The sequence below is a fragment of the Hippoglossus stenolepis genome, chromosome 12 (genome assembly GCF_022539355.2).
Source record: "Hippoglossus stenolepis isolate QCI-W04-F060 chromosome 12, HSTE1.2, whole genome shotgun sequence".
Lineage (NCBI taxonomy): Eukaryota > Metazoa > Chordata > Actinopteri > Pleuronectiformes > Pleuronectidae > Hippoglossus > Hippoglossus stenolepis.
In genome coordinates, this window is record NC_061494.1 from 11,157,356 (window position 1) to 11,183,143 (window position 25,788).

Sequence of the window (25,788 nt, forward strand, 5' to 3'; positions counted from 1 at the left end):
TTGGAACCTTTCCTGTGTTCATCTTGTGGCCTCAGGCTTTAGCTCTCGCTCCATATTTAGAAAGGAGTGCAGTGCCCTGCAGATTGGGCCACCAATTAATCTGCCATCAGAGGTCTGCTGGAGTGGAAGGCGGTGTCGCTGGATGCCAGTGAATGACTTGAATATATTAGCAGCCCCCCCCCCCCTTTCTTCTTGTATCCGCCGCCTTGATATTTATGAGCTGGGTTTCTCCCGGGGGGAAAAGGTGTCCACATTATTAACAGTGTGTATCACTAAACAGTATTAACAGTGAGAATGGATTAAGCCTCGTCTGAGCTGTGAAGTTGAGAGGTGCATTATGCACGATAAACCTGATCCTCCTCTCTCCCTGTCAATGGGGGGGTGTTGACCCGTTTATTGATGACTGCACTCCACTTTTTCTTTTTTGCTTGAGTAAGCACAGGTCCCCCACCCACCACCCACACCCCAGCCCCTTTCTCTGGTCACTGATCGATGCAAACCCTGTCTTCAAAAAAAACAGCCAGTGCACTTGTGCTGCTCTCCGCAGTCAAGAGCCCGAATAGGATGCAGACGCAATGCAGCCGGTGGACCACAGACCTGGGACGTATTGGGGACAGTACCCAACACATGCAAGGTAGACTTCCACTCCACAGGATCATTTTTACTGCATGCATGCATAGACAGGAAGCAACGGAAAATATTGCATATTATCGTAACTTTGGCAAACTTGATGAAAGTACTTTAGGCTAATAAATAAAATCTATGTTCCTTTGCTAACAGTTTCTCAAAAAAACTAAAACACAAGTGTACTGTTCGTGTGGCACAGGTCACACTTCTGGAACACAGAGGCAAAGACAGTCACTTGATTTTTAATCCTCCAGTAAACATAATCACCACCAGTGAACATAATCAGCCCATTACTGGAAGCACGGCTCTGATTGGAGATAATCAACCTCATCCATGTAATTGTGTTATTGAAAAGAAACAACAATTCTACTGTTTAATTCCTACCTCCACTCACACGTTTGAAATACAGGTCTTGCCATTATCTTGGAATGCTGATGGATTCTTTATGTAGAGTAGGACATGAATAATAGACCAGAGGGGACTCCGGTTGCCTGTGAATTACTATGAAAGCTACAGTGATAGTTTCTGGGAAAAGTTGTCCAATAACAGCCGATTATGTTGATACATCTTTACTGGAAAACAAAAAACCAAAAACATCTTAAAAAGCTTGAAAATGGACAGGTTCTGACATATTCTGCTCAACAAATTAGTCACATTTATTCTTTTATATTCATTCAACACAAGCAAAAGAAATTACAGGAAATCAAATGAAGAGATGCCAAGAAAATAAGAGTATAGTTGAAATATCATGGTGGATTTTCTGAGAAAAAAACCCCCACTAAACTTGGAGCACCTGATACGGTTCTGAAACACATAAATGTCATAGTTAGATCAAAAAATGTAAACACCAACTTCACAATTCAAAGCATGGCTCTGAATTATATTTTCAACTTGAGGAGACTTGCTGTGCCTTTCGAAATGTGACGCTCTGATGGAAAAGGACAAGAAAGAGCTTGTTTACAATGTTACTGCTGCAGAACGCTGTGTGCTTCTTTTGTAATTCACTGACTGAACTATTTGGATCCACAAAGCCAGAGAAAAGTACTTTTCACAAACACTTCATATAAGATATGAAGGAGAGTGATGAGTCAGTAAAGGTGCGGTCAGATATGTGCAGAATGAGATGCAGGGGCCACTAGGGGGCTTTTTGGGGCCTGGGCATACAGAAGGTTTAGGAGAAAACAGAGACTACATGCTGTCTGAGCTTATTTCAATTAGAATAACTTTTAGAAATTGTGATATGTTGCATGAACATGATTGGGGCCCTGTGGTGGATGTGGTCCTTCAGGTACCTGACACAGCTGCCACAATGTATTCCCTGTATGTCCGACTTGGAGATGATAGTTCCAGTGGAATCAGCTAGATGGCGCTGTTGTAGTGCCTCCGGGACCGAGCGGTATCCACAGGCAGAGCGCTGCAGCCTCTTGATGTAGAGACAGTCTGTGGTGTGGTGTAGTGGCCAGGCATATGTTGGTGTCGGTGAGGAGAAGGAGCAGGATGATGGTTCTCGTCTCCTTCGAGGAGGATTCAGATCCACAGTAGCTGCCGTGAGGATGTACGGGGAAGGAGAGGGCACCGTGTGGGACCGGGTCGGGCGTCCCCATCTGGACTGCATGTGCTACCTTGGACCTCCGACTACTTTGATGCCGATGTAAGACATTTAAAGTTGTAGAAAATAAGCCTCCAGCCGTGCGTCAGGACGCAGGGCTGACCTGTTGCGCACTTGATTTCTCAGGTGCATTGATAAAGTGAGATGACTTTTTCAGGGCAGAAAATATCAAGCTAAGCCAAATCTATGTGAATCTCATTTCTTTCGTTGCTAGTGTTAATTAGTTGGAGTGAGATTACATTTATTTCTGCCGTGTTTATGATGTTGGCACCACAGGGGGACTTTTACGCACGGAGTGCATCACTAAAAATGTTTTGTTTTCCCACGTCGAGGGTTTCATATCAGCAAAGAGGCTTTCAGGTCACCGCACTTTGTCAGCGTCATCATATTATAGAGCTTTATTACTGCAATACCTTCCTTTCGTTTAAACTCACCTGGTGGACGCAGGGTAACAAGTATTTATATGATAAAATGTGCATTTAATTGGTTGCGACTGTGCGCAATTTTGTGCTCCAGTGCGCATATACATGACACGAGTGTAGCTCCTCCATCCCTACACATCACTCACGATCGATTCATTAGTTCCTCATTCCTATATAAGCCTATAATGTGATGTTGCACAGTGAGTGCATGGTATAGGCTACAACAGTTTGCAGGAGCGGTCACTTTCGCTTAGTGTCTTCCACACTGTAGTGCAGAGCCAGTGGAGGATGATGATTTCTGTACTGTACAAGAGAGGCGCTGCAGGGGCCCCTGACGCCGCTCTCTGTGGAACATAGAGCACCGACTCCCCCTGCTTTAGCCGAGGAGAACTCTTATCTCATCAAGCCACATAGAAGGTTTTCCCGGCTCCCCTTTATCACTTTGGTCTTGTAACGCCATCACAAGCCTCTTGTGCTCTTCTCCCTGCAGCGGGATGCGCAAGTCGCCCGACGTGAGCCCCAGACGGCTTTCGGACATCAGCCCGCAGCTCAGACAGCTCAAGTACCTGGTGGTGGACGAGGCCATCAAGGAGGACCTCAAGTCCTCCCGCTCAGTCGAGGACATCAACAGCGCCTCCATCGAGGAGCGAATACTGCGCATCACCGGCTACTATGGATACCAGCCCTGGAACGCGAGCTGCAAGAGTGAGTCCATTTGCACACACGGATGCTGTGAACGTCTGTGGAACGTGTCGAGGTCATGCCCACACAATCAGGCTGTTAGTCATTGCTACACTTATCACACTAACACTCAGGTAGCATGTGAAATTCATGATGACAGTGATGTAATAAAAAAAGTGCTCTTAAGCATCACTGGATGCCTGATATAGTTTGATAGCCTGGTTTATGTGGGTGGACGGGTTAAGTACTGCATTTGTGAGTGTAAAGTGGATTATTTTTCTCTGTTAGTAATCATAATGTCACATACTGTAGTTTTACCAATAGAGGCACATTTTGTGGCCTTCAGATTTGAAGTGTCCCTCTCACATCATGGATCTTGTTTCTATCCCTCCTGTTCCTCCTCATCCTTCACATTAACCTGGATTTGATGTTCAAAGTACCGTAGAATGGAAAACTGTATTTAGTTGAGCCCAGTTGAATGAGGAGAGTTTGTAACGTGGAAGTGACGCCCCTTGAATCTCAAACCACACCGTTACCTCCGGCAAATGCCAATCCCTGACATGTAAAAGAGAGAAAGAGCAAAGTGCAAAGGTTGGAGTTCCATGTTCATGCGGCACAGAACAAGAACAAAAAGAGCTCATGCATTTGAAAATAATGATGTACAAATGTTGTCAGACACCATGATGATGCCCATTCCTCTGCATTATTACACTAAAGCCAGTTTCCCCCTCACCCTGACAATTAGCTGCTAAAGCGTTCTCGCTGCTCTCGGCTGCTGCAGACAGTGGAGCCAGTGTTTGCATCAGAGGAGCATCACGGGAGTCAGACAGTGGGAACGTTGCTCGGAGCAGTTGATTCTTTGAAGAAAAAAAAAGTTGTCGATGCAGATTTTTTTTACCCCCCCTCTCTTTATTTTCATTTCTTCTCTCTCTCTCTGAGTCACTCGGGTTTGATTTGCGCAGCAGTAAACGCCTGAACTGTAATCTGCCGCTGATGATGCTATGGATAGATTACGGTCTGTGCTTCACTTTACTCTGTGGCTCCATGTGGGATTTCTGTCTCTCTGCGGTGGTGTCAGGACAAACTGTCAGTCCCGTGTTCATTTGAGTGTTAATTGCTCTTGTGTGAAGACTTTCAGGGGGGGTGCTTTCCTTGTGGACAACCTTTGGCTGGTGGCAAATTTAATAAATTTCATATGAGAGACTGCAATATTAAACAGCTCTGGAGCTGCTTCACAATTTAAAGGCAGATACCTAACATCTGAACACTGCAGACTTCACAGGACAGCTGCTCTTCAGATCTGAACTGGTCTTTGGTAACCTCTGGTGCCAGGAAGAGATGTGAGGTGGAATACTTCACTAAAGTCTGATTGAAGGGCAGGGACTGTGGTGACCATGTTTTAAGATTCAAATAATTTGTACTGGGACAAGCAGAGCAATGTGTTTTTATTTTAATTTGATGTAAAATATAAATGTCATATTCTACACCGTCTCACATGGGCTCCCATGGCTGCAAAAGCAATGACTTGATACTTATGATTATAAATATTCTACAGTGTTGTTTATCTATACGCATGGATTTCTATCTTCTTTTCTATCTATATTATAAATATTTTAATACTGTCAATGGCGTTACTCCAACCCCAATCTGAAATCACAGATTTAGGTTTATGTGCAGGGTATTTATGCAATTCAACCAGCTCAGTATCCTCTGGTCTATATTACTGCTGTTGTACAACTAATTGCATAATTATAATAGCGGTTGCGGAACAGATATAATATCAAGTGCTGCTTGTTAGAGTGGGTTGTTTTTCCCAGTAATCTGAATGCGAGTAATGACAAAAGTGTCCATTCTCCATAAAAACAACAGACATTTCACATCAAATGAAAACATCATGCCCGTGTTCAGGAGAGAAATATTTACCTGAAAAAAAAGACAGACAGCCAGTAGTTAAGTTACATTATTGAACCAGAACTACTTTAGGCCAGCTCCTGCAAGAGTTATAGCTTTTATCTCCTGGTATTAATATCTAGTTGTATTAAAGAACCTTTTGTTAATGCTCCATTAGAGGACAGACACTTTTAGTAAAAAACATTTACTGGCGTGGTTGCATGACTTCTGCATCCTTCATTTGTCGTTCTGCTCCGGCTTCACTTTTGGGGAGCAGTCATGTTGTCCATTTTTATACACAATCTATGGGTGAAATCCAAGGCTAAACACAAGGGTAGATGTACATATAAAACCTGGGCGACAAGAAACAACGGTCAGTCACTTCAAAAGTTGTTCAAAAAAAGGCTTGATGTGCTAAGTTGTTCTGATATTTTAGATGCAAATACCAGGAATTGAAAGCTGACAATTCTGGATTCTTGTTCTGTATTGTGTTTTGATTTTAAACCCTAAAAAGGAACTAGCCTTGTTGTTGCACTAGTTCTTTGGGGACTTTAACCATTAAAATGGTGTTTTGTGGATAAAATATTTCACAATGTGTTGCACTGTTGCATCAGACATTTTTTCTGTGCGCGTGGCCATCAGGGGAAATGTCAATTTTCAGTTAATTGAAGCTCCGTTTGGGATTTCAGGAAACGTCGAGTTCCTGCAGCTTGCTAAAGTGAGCTCAAAACAAGCCATGATGAAAATCCACACAGCTCTGAGCTCCTTCTGGCCCACCTATAGCTGCAGCCGTGCTTCGTGGCGACAGAAGTCTCACTAGTCACAGATTGCACACAATTGCGTGCCATGTGTTGGACATAGTCAGCCCACAGCCCTGCAGCCCCCTGCTACACACACGCAACTTGACTACACAGGACACAGTGATGGAGCAACGGCTTATGGCTCAAGAGTGGAGGGCTTATGCTGAAAGCAGACAATTTCAGGAGAGGTATAGGAGCCCCGAGTACTTCTCAGTAGAGACGCCTGTTTGTTTCATTTACCACCAAGCGGACACGTGTGCTCCTTCACACAGGAGTAAGCAGAGTGAGAGGGACAGTGGGTGTAGTAGTATAGGCCATTACCGAGGATGAAAGTGTGAAACTTGGCTTTTTCCGTCTGAATGTGAGACTGCGGGGATCGCAAAAGCACGCAGGATGCTGTCATTTCCCTCTGAGCATCGCTGCATATGTAACAGCCAAACACAACGAGAAAATCCGGCTCATTTATCAGACCTGCCCGAGGGTGCAAACTCAAAACAGAATTAATCAAGAGTTATGTTTTTTAGATAGTTGAAGGTTTGTCCCTTTTATCCCGGCCGCATTTGGCATGTTTGGCTGTGTATTGTTTTCAACTGGCCACATAACATATCTGGTGTGTAATTCTTGTACATGGCACCTCTCTCTCTGTATTAACTGGAATACATTGATAAACACATAAATACGGAAAAAAACGCCTGTCATCGATTCTCTTCTCAGTGAACATCAACAAAATCGAGAATTCAGAGACAAGCTCCACTTTGAAAATGGCCGTGGATGGTGGGGTGATGTCCACATCAAAAGGAAAGGTCAATGGTTACCAGAGAAAGGTTAGACTACTGGACAGAATCCATCGAGCTACAGTACACATACATATGTACCATAAAAGACATTTATTTCTCATTTAGTCTTCAAGATTAGAAACTGAAACTTTCCAACATTTGCACTTTCTTTCAAAGAAGCAGTTGATTGATGACTTGGAGCAAAGACAGACCTCCAGACTTCCACTGGTTAGCTCTTACATAAAGTAGCAGAGCGATGGTACGATCAGTGCTGCAGAAAACCAACGGCAGAAATTGTCTATCTCATTTGTGTCCGTTGGGCATTACTTCTGCCGAATCCAAATCAAATAATATCTTATAAATCCTTGCCACGATTCTCATTAATAAAACCTCTTCGCAGGCTGATAAGACATTTTCCAGAAGAAGAAATTGAATTTGATATCGTTGCTGCAGGTTAACTCGAACAGATACGAGGGGAACTCTTTTCACTTTGCGGAAAAAAAGTGGAGAATAAAATCACTTTCCCCTTCGCTTGAGCAGACGTCACGAATCAGCTCGAATTGAATTAGGTATTAAAACTCATAGCTTTGAAAGAAGATGGGTTCACTCATACATGCAGGACCAGTGCAACATGGAACATGAGGAAAACCTGAAAGACCTTCAGTAAAGTCACAAATTGGACGATGAGTGTGTCCCTGCCAGATTCATGGTTTTTTATTCCCTGAAAAAGCTTTTCTCATCTCTGCTACTTGCAGCATGTTCGCCCATTGGGTTGTGTTGTGATGGTTTAGAGTGCACATTTTGTCAAATAGAACAAGATGATTTGTGTGTTTTGTCAATTTTTTCAGGTGTTTTCTTAAGTTGTACTTTTCCTACGTGTATTTTACTCCAGAGCCTGAGAAAGAAGCGGTGCTCTCTATGATGAAGCTTTTTTCCTCTGTGAAATCGTCCCTTTAGGTTTGTCAAGTTTCACCCAGAAGTGAAACATTTGACAAAACAGACTTTGTTCGTTTTCCTAATTTATCTATCGCAAATGAAGCATCCAATTCCGGTGCGAATTAAGAGCTTCACGAGGCATGAAATGAGGTTGGATTCTATTTTGAGCTCAGGGTTTTGGCATGGTGAGAGCAGGTTGGAGAGAGCCTATAACCCATGTACACATGCACGGCTGCCAGTATCAGGACAGCTGGAAGGGACGGGCAAGGTATGGGGCCGACTGTGACTGACGACGAGAATGGCTCCTTTAAACTCAGCAGGAGCTGAGGAGAAAGACGGGAATAGTGATGAATGTGCACGCTCCCTTGCTCAAGTCCTTACAGAGAATTTTAACTTGCATAAAATCTTTCTTGAAAAGTCCGCAAAGCCAAAGAAACAAGAACTTTTTTTCCGAGAATCTATTTAAGTTCCATCAATGGTCAATTAATCAGTGAAGCAAGCATCTTTCATAGACAAAAAAATAAAAAAATAAAGTAAAGAACGTTGCTTTGTGAGTAAAGTGTATGGCTCACACATTTCCCTCATTGAATAGCTGTTATACTGTTGTCACTGTCTTTTAAGGATGGTCCACTTTGATTTAAAAAGCTGATTCAATTTTGCTGATGGATTTCGACGTGAGACTCAAAGTAAAGGATGGAATTCAGAATGACATCCATCCATCCGAGGCAATACCAGGCCAGATGGGATATGTAATGCCTTCAGTGAGTTATGAGTCCACCCCTGGGTCCCCTCCTGCTTGGGTGTGCCCGTTTATCCACCAAAGGGAGGAGCCCAGGAGGTACCCGTCTAGTATTTCATGCCAGGGGTCAGCATCTCCAGGCCCCTGTCTTTGGTCGATGTCCTTCCCAATGGGTGGTTGGTCCACATGGTGGCAGCTTTGTTGCTCTTGACTCGCAGATGAGCTCTCCTGTAGGGGGCCCTGGTTTCCCTATTCTGTGGTTACCCAAGAACTTTGTCACAGTTTCTGAATCATTCTCCACCACAATAAGGTGGAGATTCACAGAGGAGAGAATGACACCCAGGTTGCTATACATATTGTCTGAGGGTTGAGAAAGGCACCTTGGTAAATGTCTCCAGCGGAAATAGGAGTAAGCAAGGGTGGTTAAAGCAAGGAAATGTCCAGAAAATAAGTTCCACACTGTTGATCTGTGACAGTGAGAGTGCATCATTATTATCCTGCATAATAAGACAACGGTGCCGGCAGCAGGTGGTAATTTGTCACAGCTAGACAGAAAAATGAATTATATCTATAAAGTGAGAACTCTCCAACTGTGATCCACATCTGTACGTTACCTTTATTCAAACTGAGCGATGCACGCACAGAACAAGTCATGTTGCCTGAGGTTCAGTCAAGGGGCAAGAATATCTGTAAACACTCCAATGCGTGCATGTTAACATGATCACGTGCACAGTCATCCACAAAGAACCAAAAGAAATAACAACCGTACAATATGCAGGTAAACAATTCATTGCCCTGCAGAGGTTGTTTTTTTTCATCCTGCTCCTCTTTTCTCGAAACATAAATGTTTTAAGCACCGCTACATGTTTTAGTAATATGCATAGCACACAACATACTGGGGGAAAAAAATCATATGCCCAGAGGACTTGAATATCATTATATATTTAATATTTGATGTAAATGGATTATATGCCAATGGAACACTACATTTATGAGATTATTCAGACTTAGTCGCTTTTAACTTGTGGGTGTTTGTGTATTAATAATTGAGAGTCTCTCTGTCCATCGAAGGAGCCGAGCTGTCGCCTCTGGAGGAAAAAAGACTGGGCAGCGGATGATCCTGCTTCAGTAACAAAAGAAAACAAGCACATGAAGTAAAGACGATTCAGCAAAGCAGCGAGCATATAGGCCCAGTAATAGAGGAGTCAGAACAGTATTTTTAATTTGATTTAAAGATGAATTCGAATAAGTTAAGAGCACTGCCACTGTTATACGAACGGGTTAGGGGGGGTTTATTCAAATTCTGTACGATAACAAATATTCCTTAGTGTTTAATGTAAACATTTTGCAAAACATTTTGGGATATGTGGTATATATATACATATCTGATGCAATACATGTGAGCAATATGGTGATAAGGTGGCCAATCAACCATGGCAGAAGTATGTGCTCTCTGAGTGCCCTTCTAGTTACCCCACTGGTTTGGGGCTGAATGTTCCCAGTTTCACGTGAAGTCTCAACAAGTGTATTTTCGGCTTTTATTTTCTACAATCACCAGCACAGTAGAGGCAGCTTTCATTGCATAACATCACATCTATAATTTAGAGGATCATCACACACCTGCCCCCTGAAATTCTTGCTGGAGCCCAATGGACTGGAGGAGCTGCCGAATCATATGTGTTGCTTTAGAAGAAGAAGACGACCTCCAGCCTTGTCTCTTTCTGCTGCTCGTCTTCGCTCGCTGTGTCACCCTAAGTGCTGGAGATGAGCGCGGATAGATAGGGGCGGCTGCAGAGGAACAAATGAGGCTGCTAATTCAGTGGAAACAGAATGTAAAAGAGGTTCAGTCTTACAGTCCAGAGCTGGATAGTTCTTAGAAGACCCATTTCTTGCAGAGGGACACTTCGCCTGATGGAAAGCAGAGTGGTAACTTTACCGCGCGCATGAACTCGTGAAGCCTTTTATGTAACATCTGACAACAGGTGGCCTCAACTCTGCACCGATGGGGCTTTTGTGTCTCAGAATTAATCCCGAAGAGAAGTCGTGTAACTGAATTACAGCGGCAGCGCTTTGTTCTCGGTGCTCACTCGGCCTTGTGATGCAAATCCTGCCAGTTGAATGTCAAACTCTGTCCGGCTGTCGTCCCTTTCTCCTCCTCACCTCCTTTTATCCGCTGTTAATTAGAAGTTGTGAAGTGATGACTCCTACCTCTGCGTAATTAATCCAGGGTCTGCTGCGGACATGCACGTCTCGTCGCGGTGTGCGTTGGCCACGGTGCACATGGGAACAGGAAGAGCAAAGAGTAAACAGGTTTGTGCCGGTAATGAGGAGGCTTATTTGGGCGTCTTGAAGGGAGAGGATGAGTATTGATGGCAGGTTGTAGCCCTGTGCAAACCAAACAAACAAACCTTCAAATGCGTTTAAGTGGGTTGAATCTTGCCTTAGTGTCAGACTTTAAAAGAAACTTTATACATATTTATCATCATTAACACAACAGAGGAAAATGGTCCAAAAACAGAGAGAAGCAAAATTTTGACACTTGCATCTGTGCCAAGTGTAAAAGCCTTTTTGTGAAAAGACACACATCAACAGTATCAATAGAGTATATCCCTTGTGTAGTTTATTTTATCTCTCTAGTTTTAGCATTGGTTTGGGAGAAAAGTGATGTACCAACTGACCTAGTTATAAAAGTTGGGCACTGCTGTCACATCCCACTGCCTATTCTCCCAGAATTTCTAGAGCCATCTTATCCCTTTTCCATGCATTTCAAAAGTTCCATCATATTGAACTCAAAAGTCTAAGCTTCCTTTACATCTCAGCCAGTTTTGCATATTCCACCATCACCACATTACCCTCCTGTATTAATAGTTATAATTGTATATATTCCCGAAACGGTTTCTGCCCTGGTGCGTGACTGACAGCTGACCCCCTCACTACTTTAAGGCCTGATCATCCAGAGTCCAACATCACAAGTGTCAGTCACTCTTCTTCCATGTCAGATCATCACCACGGCGCTCCATTTAAAGAAGTGTGGCTGCTGTAAGAAAACATAAGATACAGACGTTATGTTTTACCCCTTTCCCATGTCCACTGTAGAGTCAGATTACAGTGACATGTTAGCTGTAGCTGCATTAAGGTCTGTGAAGGGAATTGAAATAAAAGAACTGCCAAAAACAAGACAATAGATATTTTTAAAAAATTTGAAAGATATCATATGATAATATTCCAGAACTGGCATGGTCCCAGTTGGTGATTAGGATTATATTGGTGGCCCTTACACATCACACACACACAACAATCATTCACTGTAAAATAAAAATAAATAAGTCGATCTTACTCTAAATAATCTAGTAAACAGATTGCCTTGAAAAAAGTGAATCAATATAACAATTAGTTTTGAGTTATATATTTACTTTGTTATTTTCACTTAAAGTGTAACTGTATTACGTTATTACATTATTGTATTGCTTAAATATGTCAAGTTCCAATTTACGAATGTCACATGAAATTAACTTGTTCTTCCAGACAGTTGTGTTTACTCAGTTTAATCAACCTAGATATATTCAGGCAAGTCAAATAGCTTCAGGAAACCTTTGTTTGTTCTCATGATACTGTGTGAGACCAGGAATTCACTGAAGCAAGAAGCAGAGGGGTTGGTCCTGTGCAGATTGTTTAATTTGAATAATAGAAATTGTATAAAAAAAAAAATTCACACACATTCTGGGTTTTACTAACCATGCATGTAGCTCTCAATCATAGTTTTACATATGTAAATTGAGATGCAACAATTATTAGTATCACTTTTACAGTGGTGCACATTAATCACCATGAAGCCCTAACATTGCAATAAATAGAAATGTAAAACCAGTTATATTAATATTCACCATAGCAATAATAATAATAATGAGTCAGTTTACCAACAGATCCAAACACATGTAGGCAGGTGAATATGTGTGAGTAAATATATTGTGTTTAGTTTTCCTCCCCAAGGGTCAACGCTCTGCTCCTCAGCATCAGTGACTCATGTTGTTCCAGATGTTGACAGTAAAGAGAGGATGACTAATTCTTCAAGTATTAATTCAGGTTTGTTTTCAACCTGATGCTTTGTCCCCCAAAGGATAAATGAAAAACAAGTCTGGGAAATGTTCCAACTGGATGAACTGGACATTGTTTTATACCAGTCACGGCTGATTATGTTTAATTTGTGTGAAAGTTATTACTCTTCTTTATAGTATTGTCAGCTGTTACACCCCCAAAAAAACAAAACACGGTACATAACAAAACACTGCAACAAAATGGGTCCTTGAGTTCTGAAAGGTAACAACCGTTAAACCACTAAATCCATCAAAAAGATAGAACAACAGGAAAATTGGACCAAACCAAAAAGATAGGAGTCACAGAGAAAGGGGGGGTTTAAATGAGGGAGATCCCATTGCTCCTGATGAGCTGGGGAACTACATATAGCAAATTGAGTATAAAAAAAAAAAAGATTATTGTCTAATTGTGCTGAACCTCAGCTGTTGCAGTCTATTTACCGTGTTTAGCTCTCATATATAGATTAGTGTGTTTTGCATTGCTGCTGGTTTAATGGATAAACTGAAAAAGATAGTACAACAATTTAAAAAGTGATGCAACCACCGCCCCACTGACACTGTCTGCTGGGTTGCACCACACAGCACCACTTTACCAGCAGGCATCACGTGTCAGGATTACATACGGTTCAGATACAAGACTTTGCTGGTAGCAAAGAAGCACAAACCCACAGTCACATATTTTCCCTTCAGCAAATATCCTTGATCTACAGCCGTCTGGTTTTCCCAGTATAGAAAATAATAAAGTTGTCAGTTGATACTATTACTATCTTCTTTTCATCCCTACAGTCTTTTTACTTCACACCCTCACTGTGTGTTTTCATTGCTCATACACTCTTACGTGTGACTCAGTCTGCGGCGGGGTGAGAGCTGTAAGTGCATATATCAACCACTCTGCTACAACTCCTGAACTTAAATCCATTCAGGTCTCATCCTCTCTGCCCTTGTTCACCTTTACCGAGTCGTTTTTCGTAAAAAAAAAAAGCGATGCTGGAGAAGAGAAAATTGCGGCCGTTTATGGCTAAGCTTCAGCAAAAAAAATCAAGTGGGCTCAGCCTGTGGCACTTGAGAATAAATTGGAGAAGGTTTCTGTTGTCTAATCGAGGGGAGAAACAAAAAGAGCAGCCATGCATGAGCTCGGAGAATAGTTTCATAATGGTCTCATTTAGTCCAGTGTTTGTCAGAATTTGATCACCCTCAGTCCTGGTAATAAATAAACTGCAAACTGTAGAGTATGGTTTACTGGCATTTTTAGACATGGATATAATGGAGGATGGGAAGTTATAGTGCAGCCTCCTGGTGGAGATATATAGTCTCGCTAAGCTCCATGCTCACATTGTGGAAGACTCCTCGTTGTAAAAACATGTTTTTCTTTGGTCACTGAATAAAACCAGAGATTAGTGGAATTGTTTTGGGAATAAGGCGTTTGATAGCACTGGTCAGTAAATAGTCGACACCCAGCAGCCTGTTAGCTTAGCATAAAGACCTGGAACAAGTTTGCCAGATTCTGTCAAAAGGTAATAAAATCCACCAACCAGCACCAGTAAATATGTTACTTTGCATTTTTAGGCGGTGCAAACTCCAAAGTGTGAAAAACAAATGCGGAAGACACCAAGCCCAAGAAGTATTCCATAACTAACTTTTCATAAAACTGAACCTTGTTTTGTCTTCCAGACCAGTTTTGGTGCAGATTAAAAACACCAACATTATTGTTATTAATAAATGAGGGGGTAAATAAAACAGGTAAACAACAAACTCTTAGAATAATCAAAACACAAAACCAACAAACACAAACTCAGAGGATCAACTGAAGGTGTTGACCCTCTGACAGCAAACAAGCAACTGAGCGAGGAAACCAAACCTCCTCATATACCCTCCCCCCCCATTCTCAGCTGATTGCCGACAGCTGAGATCCCCATGTGCATCCCGTTGCTCCAGATGAGCTGGGGAACCTGGATTCTGATCTCCACATGATCTCTTTGGCCATAACACAGATCCACACCTCACTTTAATGAGTGCTTCCCTGAAGAATACCACATCCTTCCACTGAGGAGATTCTGTGTAAATCCTGGTGACAAACAAACGCAGATGAAAACACAACCTCCTTGGCGGAGGGCACAGGGGGGAATAAAATGAAGTTACACACACAAATAAAACACAATATATATAATTCAACTAAAGTAACCTAGGCATGACATGTTAAGTAGTGCGTGTTATCTTTGAACAAGATAGTTTTCCCCACTTTTTTCCAGTCTTAATGCTAAGCTTAGCTGATCGGTTGCTGGTGAAAGCTTCGTGTTAACCACTGTTTCCGAATAGGATGCTGACACACGCACACACACACACACACACACACACACTGACAAGCCTCTGAGGGTGTGTGAGGGTGAGTTGGCAGAAACAGCAGCCGCAGAAACAGATCTGTCAGTGAAAGACGATGAGGCTTTGAAGAACAACAACAAAGACGAGCAACTGGATGAATCCATTTCTACTCGATACTGTTCTGCCTCGGCGGTCTGAACAGGCTGTGAAGGGCCAGTTAATTGTTGTTTCGGCATGAGAGGAAATATCATTGGTGAGTGTTCGACAGCTGATCCCTCCAGTGGGATGTTGATCAGAGGGGAATAGTCCTGCTGAACACTGTGCACTCCAACTTTAATCTGTTTTTGTTATCTTCTTCTGATGAGAGATTACAAACTTGTGACCAGCTGACATAAGGAAGGAGGAGGTTAAATGAAATAGATCGGATGATACAGATGCGTTGTTGCAATTTCACATCAGAATCGTATTTGTTCGCTGTTGTGCAGCCAAGTCTTTCTATCTCTCATTCCATCTCATAGATTATTGTTGCGCTCGCAGGAGGAATCACCAATGACTGTGAGAGCGTGAGCGATGTCGATTTCCTCAGGAACTCCGGAGCCACGAGCGAGCGCATCAGGCCACCTCTGTGGTTACCTCACTGCACGTGTTCGGGAGAGTTGCATGAATACTGAACGATGGCACCGTGTCAGCACGGAGACACACGATCCTCGAATGTCGCAGATCTGAAAGCGCTTTAAAGTCTCGACGCAGGCACGTTACAAACCGAGACGACGAGCAGGACACGACTTAAAAGATATTTCATGTTCCCTGTCTTGTCTGCTGTTTCAGAGCTAACACCGACTGTCAGGAACACATTATTTTTGAGCAAGATGTCGCCTGCTTTGCTTTTGGAAACCGCAGCACAAAAGTAAAAAACGCATTTTAAGTGTTTATGGTTTTATAGAGACAAATGTTTGGAATCATCTCTCAGTAAACCCTGATCTGATGATATCAAAAACCACAAGGTGAAAGGGGTAATAAGCAATCGCTATGTTCAATATTACACATGTAGCTTCATAATGACATATATATATATAATGTTGTATAATGTTTTTTATTGGAAAATTAAAGGGCTGCAAATGTAATTATTTTGGTAGTTTTTCTTCACTTTAGTCGAGGGTTAAGGGCAGAGGATGTTGCGCCTTGTTAAGCCATGAGGCATATTGTGATTTCTGAATATGGGCCATACAAATAGAATTTAATTCATGAATTGATTGTTTTGTATGAGTTAAAAAGAAAAGAACATTTTGAGCTTTGTTTTCTGGGGAATTTCACAATTTTTCAACTTCAGTTCCCAAATTCCGCAAAAAGAACTGCATAACAGTGACGTGAAAATCAGAAGCTGCTCTCTTCATTGATAGATGGTCTTAATAACTGAACCTTTACATCCGTCTTAAATTGATTAGCCTACATATCGTCTCAAGACAAGAATAATCTGGCAGCTTTATCTAAAGAATACTGTCCCAAAGCACAAGGGATCATCTTTGAAATATTTTTCTCTCGTAGTCAAACAGTCAGCCTCAAAACATATATTAAATTCCAAGTGCACAGGTAAAACGGCTGTCGGGCTGCAGCTAGTGATTGATTTCATAACTGATTCATCTGTTGATTATTGTTTTCTAGATAAATTGATTATTCATCTAGCCTATAAAATGCATGAGAATACATGGTACAGTTCTTTGAAGTCTGTCCAAACCTAAAATAGATTCACTTTACTGCCATATAACACAAATAAATGAACCAAATCTTCACAAATACGAAGATAGAACTATAGAGAATGGTAAAGGACTTCAGTGATTAATAGATCATTGAAACTGTTGCATAAAAATGTTGATTGATTGCAAATTGACTTGTTCTTTCATCTTAATTTATGTTTAATTTGATAAATAATTTCTGTCAGTCAAGATACAGATTCAACAACTAACAGTTGTTTAGATTTTTTGCTTCCTACATTTGAATAGAGGAGGAATGAATGCACTCAGTTCATCTGAAAGTTTTGGTGTCACATGGTCTAACAAGAGTCTCCCCAGCCCAGAGACACTCTTACACAGCCTAATATGAGGATTTAATTTAAGTATTAAATCAAGAGGTCTGGGACGAGGCTGGAGTCTGCTGGTGCGAGCTGTGATCACCGAGGGAGCGAGTCTTCCCCATGCCATGTCACTATAAGTCATTATTATAACCCCCGGCCCGCACCGTACCAACTATTCAACGTGGGTCAGGAAATCAGGCAATTAAGGGAGCTGTGGATACGGATGAGAGCCGACAGCCATTGGAGGAGTGCAGACGGAGCCAGGAAGGCTTGAATCTCCTCTCCGCCCTCGGGGAGCTGACTGGTCCACATCCCTCAGCCCCACTACAAGCGCAGAACAACCACTTAATCACAATGCTTATTCAAATCAAGCCAGTGCACAAGCCTCAATTTGCCCGAGTACATACTATGCACAATCACTCCACGCTTTAAGGAGAGCACTCGGACCGATCTGTTTATGACTGAAAATTGGATCGAGCGTTTAAAGCTTTTGTCTTCGGGGGTGGTGGTGGCTGCCACAAATGTGCTGTTTTGGGAGTGTTTTTGTTGCCTTTCCTACCAGAATAACACAGTCACAATGAGAAAATATTACACAGAATGTTCAATATTTACTCAGCCAAGGACCCCCGAGAAGATAGAACGTCTTCCAGGAACCCCACATATATGTCCCTGGGACTAAAAAACTTAGACTTGAATAGAAAATATTTTCACCACACAGATTATCCATATATTATGATAATTGTAATTGAGCAGCATAATGCCTGTTCTACACCTGCCTGTTTAAAATAGCCTGTGTTTATGCTGGTAGCAGCTTTCTTTCTGAAAGTGTAAAAGTGACCTATGATCAACTGGATTCTGTTTAGTTTTTTTTGCACCATTTTTATCATTAATTTAATTCATTTTTAACTGAATTTGTTTTATTACTGCTAACGTGTGTGGCTTAAATATGAGTTTGAAAGATTTCCTGAACTGCTGTTATTTCTTCATAAATTCATAAATAAAAAAAAGTAGTGCTTTTACTTTGAAGAGAAATTCCCAAAGGGAAAGTAATTCTATGAATGTTGTTACCATGGCAGAGATCAGCATCCAGCGTCCTGAGACTGAAGCCACAATGCCCCCACTTACTGCTACAGAGTGCTGCTCATCTGTTAGTCCAAATGTTATTAATAAGGAATTTATTATGTACAAATTACACCAAAGCCGATGAGACGAGTGGAAACCCTCTCACAAACCCCTTGGCAGTGTGCCACGGACCCCAGGAGATCCACTGAACCAGTGATTTGTGTGTGGCAGGTTATTAAGATCTGAATTTCTTAAGACTCATTTTATGTGTCCAAAGAAAACCCTGAGACGTGGAGCTCGCCGCTGTGAATTCAACATAATTACTGCGGAGGATGGAGCAGGATTTCAGGTGACAGTTGTCAGCCATGTTACTTCCTCGTACTTCCTCTCTGATGATGAAGAAAACAGCGCTTCCATAAACCCTATAACAAACGCACAAAGCTGTGCATTTGCAGCTTTTGGGGAACATCAAGTTCTATTTTTGTCCAACACTGACTCTGCTCAATTTTCCCGGGTTCTCGCGCTGTGCGAGGTTGAGAAGTGGCGAGGGAGGAGTGTGAATGTTACACTACTGACAGCACACACACACATACTACACACACACACCTGCTCCTGGCCTTTTGATGGTTCTCCAACCACCTGCTGTCGTGAATGGGAAGATCGTGTGATCAGAAAGCGGTTTGATTACTGATGAGAGACCAGGACCTGGTGTCCAATGGAAACCATTCAAAGACGAACAGATCTGAAGCTGAATGATCACGTCCCTCACGAGAAAGACTTTTATATCGTTACTGATTCAGCTGCCAACTGTATCTAAACTGCACCTTTCTTTCTGTGTGTTTGAAGCTGTTCCCCACCTCTGAATTATGTACCACAGAAGACTAGAGTCCTATCCCTCAACTGCCAGCCTCAGTTACGTTCAAGTTAAAATGATTCGTAGCGCCAAATAATTAAGGTGTAGTGTCTCCGAGGTGTAATTTGACTGTCAGTCATTTGTGCACAGAATGTTCAAAGTTCTCTCAGCCTGTCTCCATGGCAGCCTTCATAACAGAAATGGATGGATTAGTTGAATTTATCATTTAAGGTCCAGTGACAGGGAGGGAGACACAGAAAGGTGGCAACAGGTCAGCCAAACCCGGCCCAGTCACTGCTACAGGCTCAGATGTTGTTATTTTGACATGTGTGGTTGAGGTGCTGTAATGAAGAACTACAGGTTTGGCCTGAAAGAGAGTCAGGGGGTGAAAGGTCAGAGGTTTGATCCCCTGTGCAGCCACGTGTGGTGAGACAGTTTTACCTCCACGAGGAGGTTATGTTTTCACCCGTCTGTTTGTTTGTTGGTCATTTTTTTGTTTTGTCTGTTTGTAAGCAAAAAAAAAAACTACAAGACAGATTATCACATAACCTGGTGAAAGGATGTGTTATGGGTCATGGAAGAACACGTTAAATATTGGTGCAGCTTGATCGAATTTAATTGGACGGTTTAGAGGTATGTGCTGTTGCAGGATGATGCAAACACTAGTCTACCAATTTCTTTAAAATTTTGTGGAGGCGTACTGCATGACCCAAAGAAGAACCCTTAAAAATGTTGTTGCAGATCTGGATCAAGGGGAACTTTAGTTTTTAAAGTGGTGATAATGGCGTTAGCGTTGGTGGAGGAAGAGGAGGCTAAGAGGGCTATATTTCCGTCTGTGTTTGTTTTTGTTAGTTAGCTGGATTACACAGTATTACATTCTAATTTGAATTTTGATCAGGAGGCGTGTGCGGAATTTGTTGATTCCTTCAACATTGTGATATTTCAAAATTTTTATAAGGATTCATGGATTTTGATGAAAAATCCGTCATGTTTAGGGGACCGATATTTATGACTGTGTACAATTTGGTGCAGTTCCAAATAAAAATCTGGATCGAGTGAATTTAAAGGTTCGGTGTGTAGGATTTACTGACATCTAGTGGTGAAGTTGCAATTTGCAGCTGAAAACCCCTCACCTCAACCCTTCCCTTCCAAACATGAAAGAGAACCTGTGGAAACCTTCAGTTTTCATAAAAACTGAAAAGGTGTTTAATTTGTCCAGTTTGGGCTACTGTAAAAAACATGGCGGCCTCCGTAGAGAGGACCCGCTCCTGATGTAAATGTAAAGAATTTAAATATAAAGGTCCCATTCTAGGGTAAAGAAATTCAATTCATACAATTTAGATGAAAACATCACTAGGATTTTTTTTTATTCAATATCTGCCAATAGATCCCTTTCATCTAAATCTTACCCACTGGCCCTTTAAATGTGGTTTCATAATGGGACTGTTGGGCCTTGACGGATGTGTGTGCCATTCCAGTTCAGAAATATGAATAAGTTTCAAATCGACAGTAACACACTGGCTTTTCAGTGCCTCCACCAAAAGAGAGGGAGAGAAAAGATTTACAGCTCGAGGGATCAAGCTGCCGATTGCTATTCATGTTAATTAACCTTTGTTAAGTGCCTGGAGGTAACCTGCGTTGCACCAGCACATGAAAGCCGCCTCACACTTTAATGTATTCAGCCACATCTCTGTGCGCTCCTCGGATACAGGAGGTAGACAAAATCATGTTAACTCCTCCCGAAATAGACCTACAACTGAATTAACGCTACACAGATCTATGAGGTTATATCCAGGTCCATGCAAATGACCACAGAAAATACTGTACCAACAAATAATGTCGCTTATGTCTCTGTGCCACACATGTCCAGTGTTGTCCAATAACGTTAAAAACATCAAAAATGAAACCAATCTGTCCTGCTGCTGTGAATGTTCACCTGAGAACCAACTGCTTATTTGTACTTTATAAAAGAAATTGTAAATAAAATAAAGCCACTACAGGGCTCAGCTGATTTAGGAAATGATTTGGCCTTTATAAAAAATAAACATGTTTAAGAAAAACTAAAAGGAGAAACTAATTAACCACATGCTTTATAGGTTAATCACATATATCAATATTTGTAGTGATAAGCAGTAATAATAGTGTAAACAATAAAGTTACACTATGTAAACAGAATGTGTGTGGCTCTTGCATCAGTGCATTTGTCCCCTTAGCTTCATGCTGATGTTGTGCTTCACAAGCTGTTTTCTGTGTTGAAAGTTTTTCGGCTGAGTCGACAGGAACTGCAGGGGAACCTGTTCTACAGCATCTCGGCCACGTAGACTAAACAAGAGACTTTTTTAAACATGAGATCACCTGCTGGTTTCCTCGTCCAAGTGTTCTACATCAGAAATGAGGGGCTGTAGTGGGGCAGGAGGATCTGAATCATCTTTTGTTTTGTTTCATTGGCACCTCTTTGTACTGCGATCTTCTGGAGTGACTTAACTCCTATAGCGTCCAGTGACATGTCAGGTTTTACTCATCAGTGCTGTTATCATAGGAAGCTCCAGAGGGAGATCATTTTTGTGTTAATAATTTATTGAAATTGATGCGTTATTCTGAAAAGCCTAATGAAAATTTGATCATATGGCATCAACGTATGGCATCAGCAGTTGAAAGAAGTCAGGAAGCATTATGGACGGACGCATTGCTGGTCTTTGTCTCTTTATGGAAGCTATCGACAAAAACAATAATCAATACAAACATCAGCCTTATATTTCAAATATTTGAAATAAGTTTTAAATATTCTAAATGCAGTTTAAATATTTTTTCTTTGTATATATAAAGTGAGTCCACCTTTACACAATTAGAAAAACTTGCATGTCAATGTGCTTACCCTCAAAACAGCTTTAATACAAAATGCCAACAAATTACTTTCAACCTAACATAACCTGCCTATGTAGCTGTGATTTATCAGATACTAAAGCTGGAGAATTATTTTTAACTATGTTTCCCTTTTTGGAAAATCCACTACCCAGCTGCTTATAGAGTTATTCATTGTGTTTTCACTCTGGACTTTGTCCTCCCATCACCTCACTATGACAAACCCTGGAGAGAAAATACCAAAAATGTGACAGGGCTCTGACAGGAAAGAGGAGAAAGTATAAGGAGTGCACATGAGCCGTCACACTGTTTGGGACTAATGCTTGTGGTTGTGTGTGTGTGTGTGTGTGTGTGTGTGTGTGTGTGTGTGTGTGTGTGTGTGTGTGTGTGTGTACTGTAGTTGTGTAGAGTTGTACTCTTCTGAGACCTCTCTGTGTGCTTGTGTGCCTTTAAGTGTGCATGTCTGGTTTTTATTTAAGTGCGCAGCAGCACAGCTTGTGTGTGTCCCGTATTTTCTGTGTATGTAGGTCACGTCATCACCTTTCATTACTGCTGTCCCACTTTGTTTGCTCCACTGCAGGTCTGCAGGTCTGCAGTTTGATTTCTTGTTCATTTTTCATACAAACTCTGAGCAGGTGTGTGTATGTCACTGAGTACATGGGGTCATAGTGCCCCCTACAGGCACAATGGAAGTTTAGGATATTGTCCTCCACAAGTGTGACAGTGATTGGTGTCAGTCGAGGCAGTGTTGCATATATAACTAGTGTATATTTCTTTTCAGTCATATTTTTCATAGCCACAGTAGTTGTGATATAGTTTGGGGCTGTATCTATAAAGTACATGGTGTACATACATCATTTATACAGATGTATTGAGCGAAATGTTTCCAAAGGCCAATTATCTTTTTTTTTTTTAGTTTTTATAAAAAATAGTTTTATAGTATATTGGTAAAGCTGAAATAAAATAGTGTTAGAAATTCATGTCCCACACTTTCCAGACTCAGGTAATAGCATGATGTAAATGCAAGTGGCAGATAAAAGCTTTTCGGGAATGTTCCCACTTTAATTACAGCAATTTGAGAACGATTTGAATAATGTTAAGCACAGCGAGGTAAGTGCAGTTTAAAGATGAGAAAGAGCCACCTCAACAAAAATAAAAATAAAACAGGTAGTGGAGTCTTTTACTGCTTCAGCACCACGGACAGCTCCGACTGTTCAAAATGCATTCAATATAAAGTTAAACACCGAACAGGTGCAACATGAAAAACCGATTTACAGCCGGGAAGTTAAATGTCCTGCACATGAAGTTACTCAGGCTGTATTACTGTATGTGGACAACAGGGGGAGCAAGCAAGCCATTTGTTAGAGGGAGAGTATCTTAGTTTTAAGGTGTAGATCATTTCCCACAGGAAAATTCTCTCTTCCACCAGCAGCTGGGGTGCAAGGTTCAGTTTCTATGTGAAGTGAGCAGGGATTAACTAGTGTCCTCTAGGGTGATGTGACAAATACAACTATCCTTAAAATTGAACATCAAGGGCCTATTTCCCCAAAAAACCTCTGCACAATGTTGCGCCTGTTAAGCAGTTTTTTTCAGGAAGCTGTGGGATAGAGAGACTTGTTTCATCCTCACACGAGCAGAAATAATAAGTGGGTGCAGAAAGCAGCTCTAGTCATTCCTTGTTTTCTTTTAGCTCTATAACTTTGAGCAAAGCTACACATCATTGAATATATTTTAAAAATTGATCCTTGTTCAAGCACATTGTGTACTTCAAAAAAGCTTAGAAAATAAAAAATAAATAAAAAGATTGTCCTATTTATTGTTACTATTGTTATGAAACGACTCATTTATTCAGACTACTGACAGGGCAGGGACCAATCAGATGTCAGCTATGGCCAGTGTCTCCCTGGCCCCGCCCTTGAACCCGCCCCTGACACCATCCAGATACGAATGATCGTAACTTTCACTGATTTTGTTGATTTCTCAGAGAATGATTTGTGGATTTTGATGAAAATCAGGAGTGAGTGTGAGTGTGTGAAATTTGGTGCAGATCCAAATGGCTCATATAAAATTTTCCCTGGATGAATAAAATATCAAAAATATATACTATATATAGTCTCTTTAAACGATGCAGAAAAAAAGTGCATAGAGAAGCTTTGGATTGGATTTAGCTCATAGGTTTTCTTCCTGCGTCTTCTATGGTGTCTCTTCTAATGATCTTAGCTAAGATCAAATCTGTAATTTAACTGATAAAACACCCATAAAAGAAAACTAACACTAAGGGGCGTCATTAAGAAAATTACACCAACATGAGAACATAATGATTATAGGCAGGTTTTATGTACTGGTGCAACACCTCTGTGCATCTCATTTACTGCACAGAGCAGCGTAGGCTACTCTATACACTCTCCCTTTAGGCACTGCTGCCCACACGAGCAGGATTCTAACCTCCAAGGCCGCGCGCATGTTGGTCTGACCACAAATAAATCTTTTTTTTCTTTATATCACATGTTGTTGCTCGGCAACAACATTAATTAGAAAAGAGGGATGTGCTGTCAGGGCCAAATTCCTCCTGTGGGAAGTCATTTTAATGGAGACTCACTGTTCCCGATATAGCGTGGGCCACCGGGGTGGGGAGTGATTATAAGGGCTATCACTAGGTATTAAAACTTGACAGCTTTGAATAAATGCTGCTGGGCTTCATTAGCTGTGGTTGTGAGCGAGAGCAATTCTAACAACTCTTGAAAGTGGCACCAAGTGAAGCTTTTTGTGTTGTCCATCTAGAAAACACTGTGTTTTAAATGGGAGGAGTTGCAATCCTCTCACCAACAAATGCCAAGTCAGACTGTTTATTCACTTTTGTGCATGACGGCACATGCAGAGCAGTATGTGTAATACAGCAATCGAAAGATAATTAAGTGGCACCAACGATGATAATTGATTAATTAGACTAGTTGATAATTGGGTCTTGTACTGGCGACATTTGAACAAACAAAGTAATACTACTAATACTAATCATCATAATAAAAGTGGTAATACAATTACAATCATACTTACTATGATAATCATTATTATCACAATAATTATATTGGATTATATTTTGGATTTGATTTTTATATACCTGGGGTCCATATGCATGATCATCAGTGGAATGTTCTGAATACATATCTACTTACTGGAGACTGAAGAGACGACTATGTTGCATATTTGCGTAGCTGCATGACTTCAAATCACTGTTGCAACATCACCACACTTTAATTATATGAAGGTCCTTGGACACACCATCATTTCATGCTGCTCTTACAATATTTCACAGAGGTATTGATTTCTCCAGACAAGGGATTGATTTGCAAAAGACTGATTCAAAATATTTTTGAAGTGTGATGCAAAACCCGTCAGCCTTTTATTTTCATGGATCCACTCTTAAAGCAGTGTTATTTATCAGTTACAACAAGACGGCATTTTGGGTTTCAAGTATATAAAAGAAAAATCGATGCAAGTGTGGTTCACCTTGTACCTCTGCAATGCTAAAGTGGGTGAGGTGTTTTGGAAACCGTCCCCCCTCAGGGGACCCCGCTGAGGCCATTAATCCAATAAACCGCTGTTGGTTGCAGTACCTTGACAGCTGCTTGCCCCCACCGATGAGCTGCCTCTGCTCCGAAGATGTATCAGGGTACCAGGAAGAGGCAAAGTTAATTTGACTTGACCTTTCTGCTACTTGAAACAAGCTGTTATTTAGAACTCTCTGCCTCAGCCGCCGCCGCCCCTCCTTCCTTTCTCACGCCCCCGGGAGCAGCTCTCAAAAAACGTGCGGGCGGCGAGACCGACTCCTCTTCAGTTTTGTTGTGAACCCTCGACTCTCGTGTTCGCAGAGCTACTACGTGTTATCAATGCAGAGCAGGAGCCAGAAGTGACCTGGACTGGAACAGTGGAGGGTGATGGTTCAGAGAAGATAAAAAAAAATCCATTTATGTTTTCCTCAAGAGAAGCAAACACTGAAATCCTCTCCAAAAAACACTGGCAATATTTGATATAAAAATGAATCCCTGC

General features: G+C 41.4%; 1 protein-coding gene across 1 annotated transcript in view; it reads left to right on the plus strand.

Moving 5' to 3' along the window:
• Window positions 1-2,052: 2,052 nt before the first annotated feature.
• The window catches only part of slc35f3b (solute carrier family 35 member F3b), a 53,006-nt gene continuing 29,270 nt past the window's right edge, over window positions 2,053-25,788 (plus strand). The window contains exons 1-2 of the mRNA XM_035171740.2: window positions 2,053-2,278; window positions 3,149-3,363. Of these exons, the coding sequence (XP_035027631.1) occupies window positions 2,181-2,278; window positions 3,149-3,363 (313 nt within the window). The 5' untranslated portion in view covers window positions 2,053-2,180. The remainder of the gene's footprint in view (window positions 2,279-3,148; window positions 3,364-25,788) is intronic.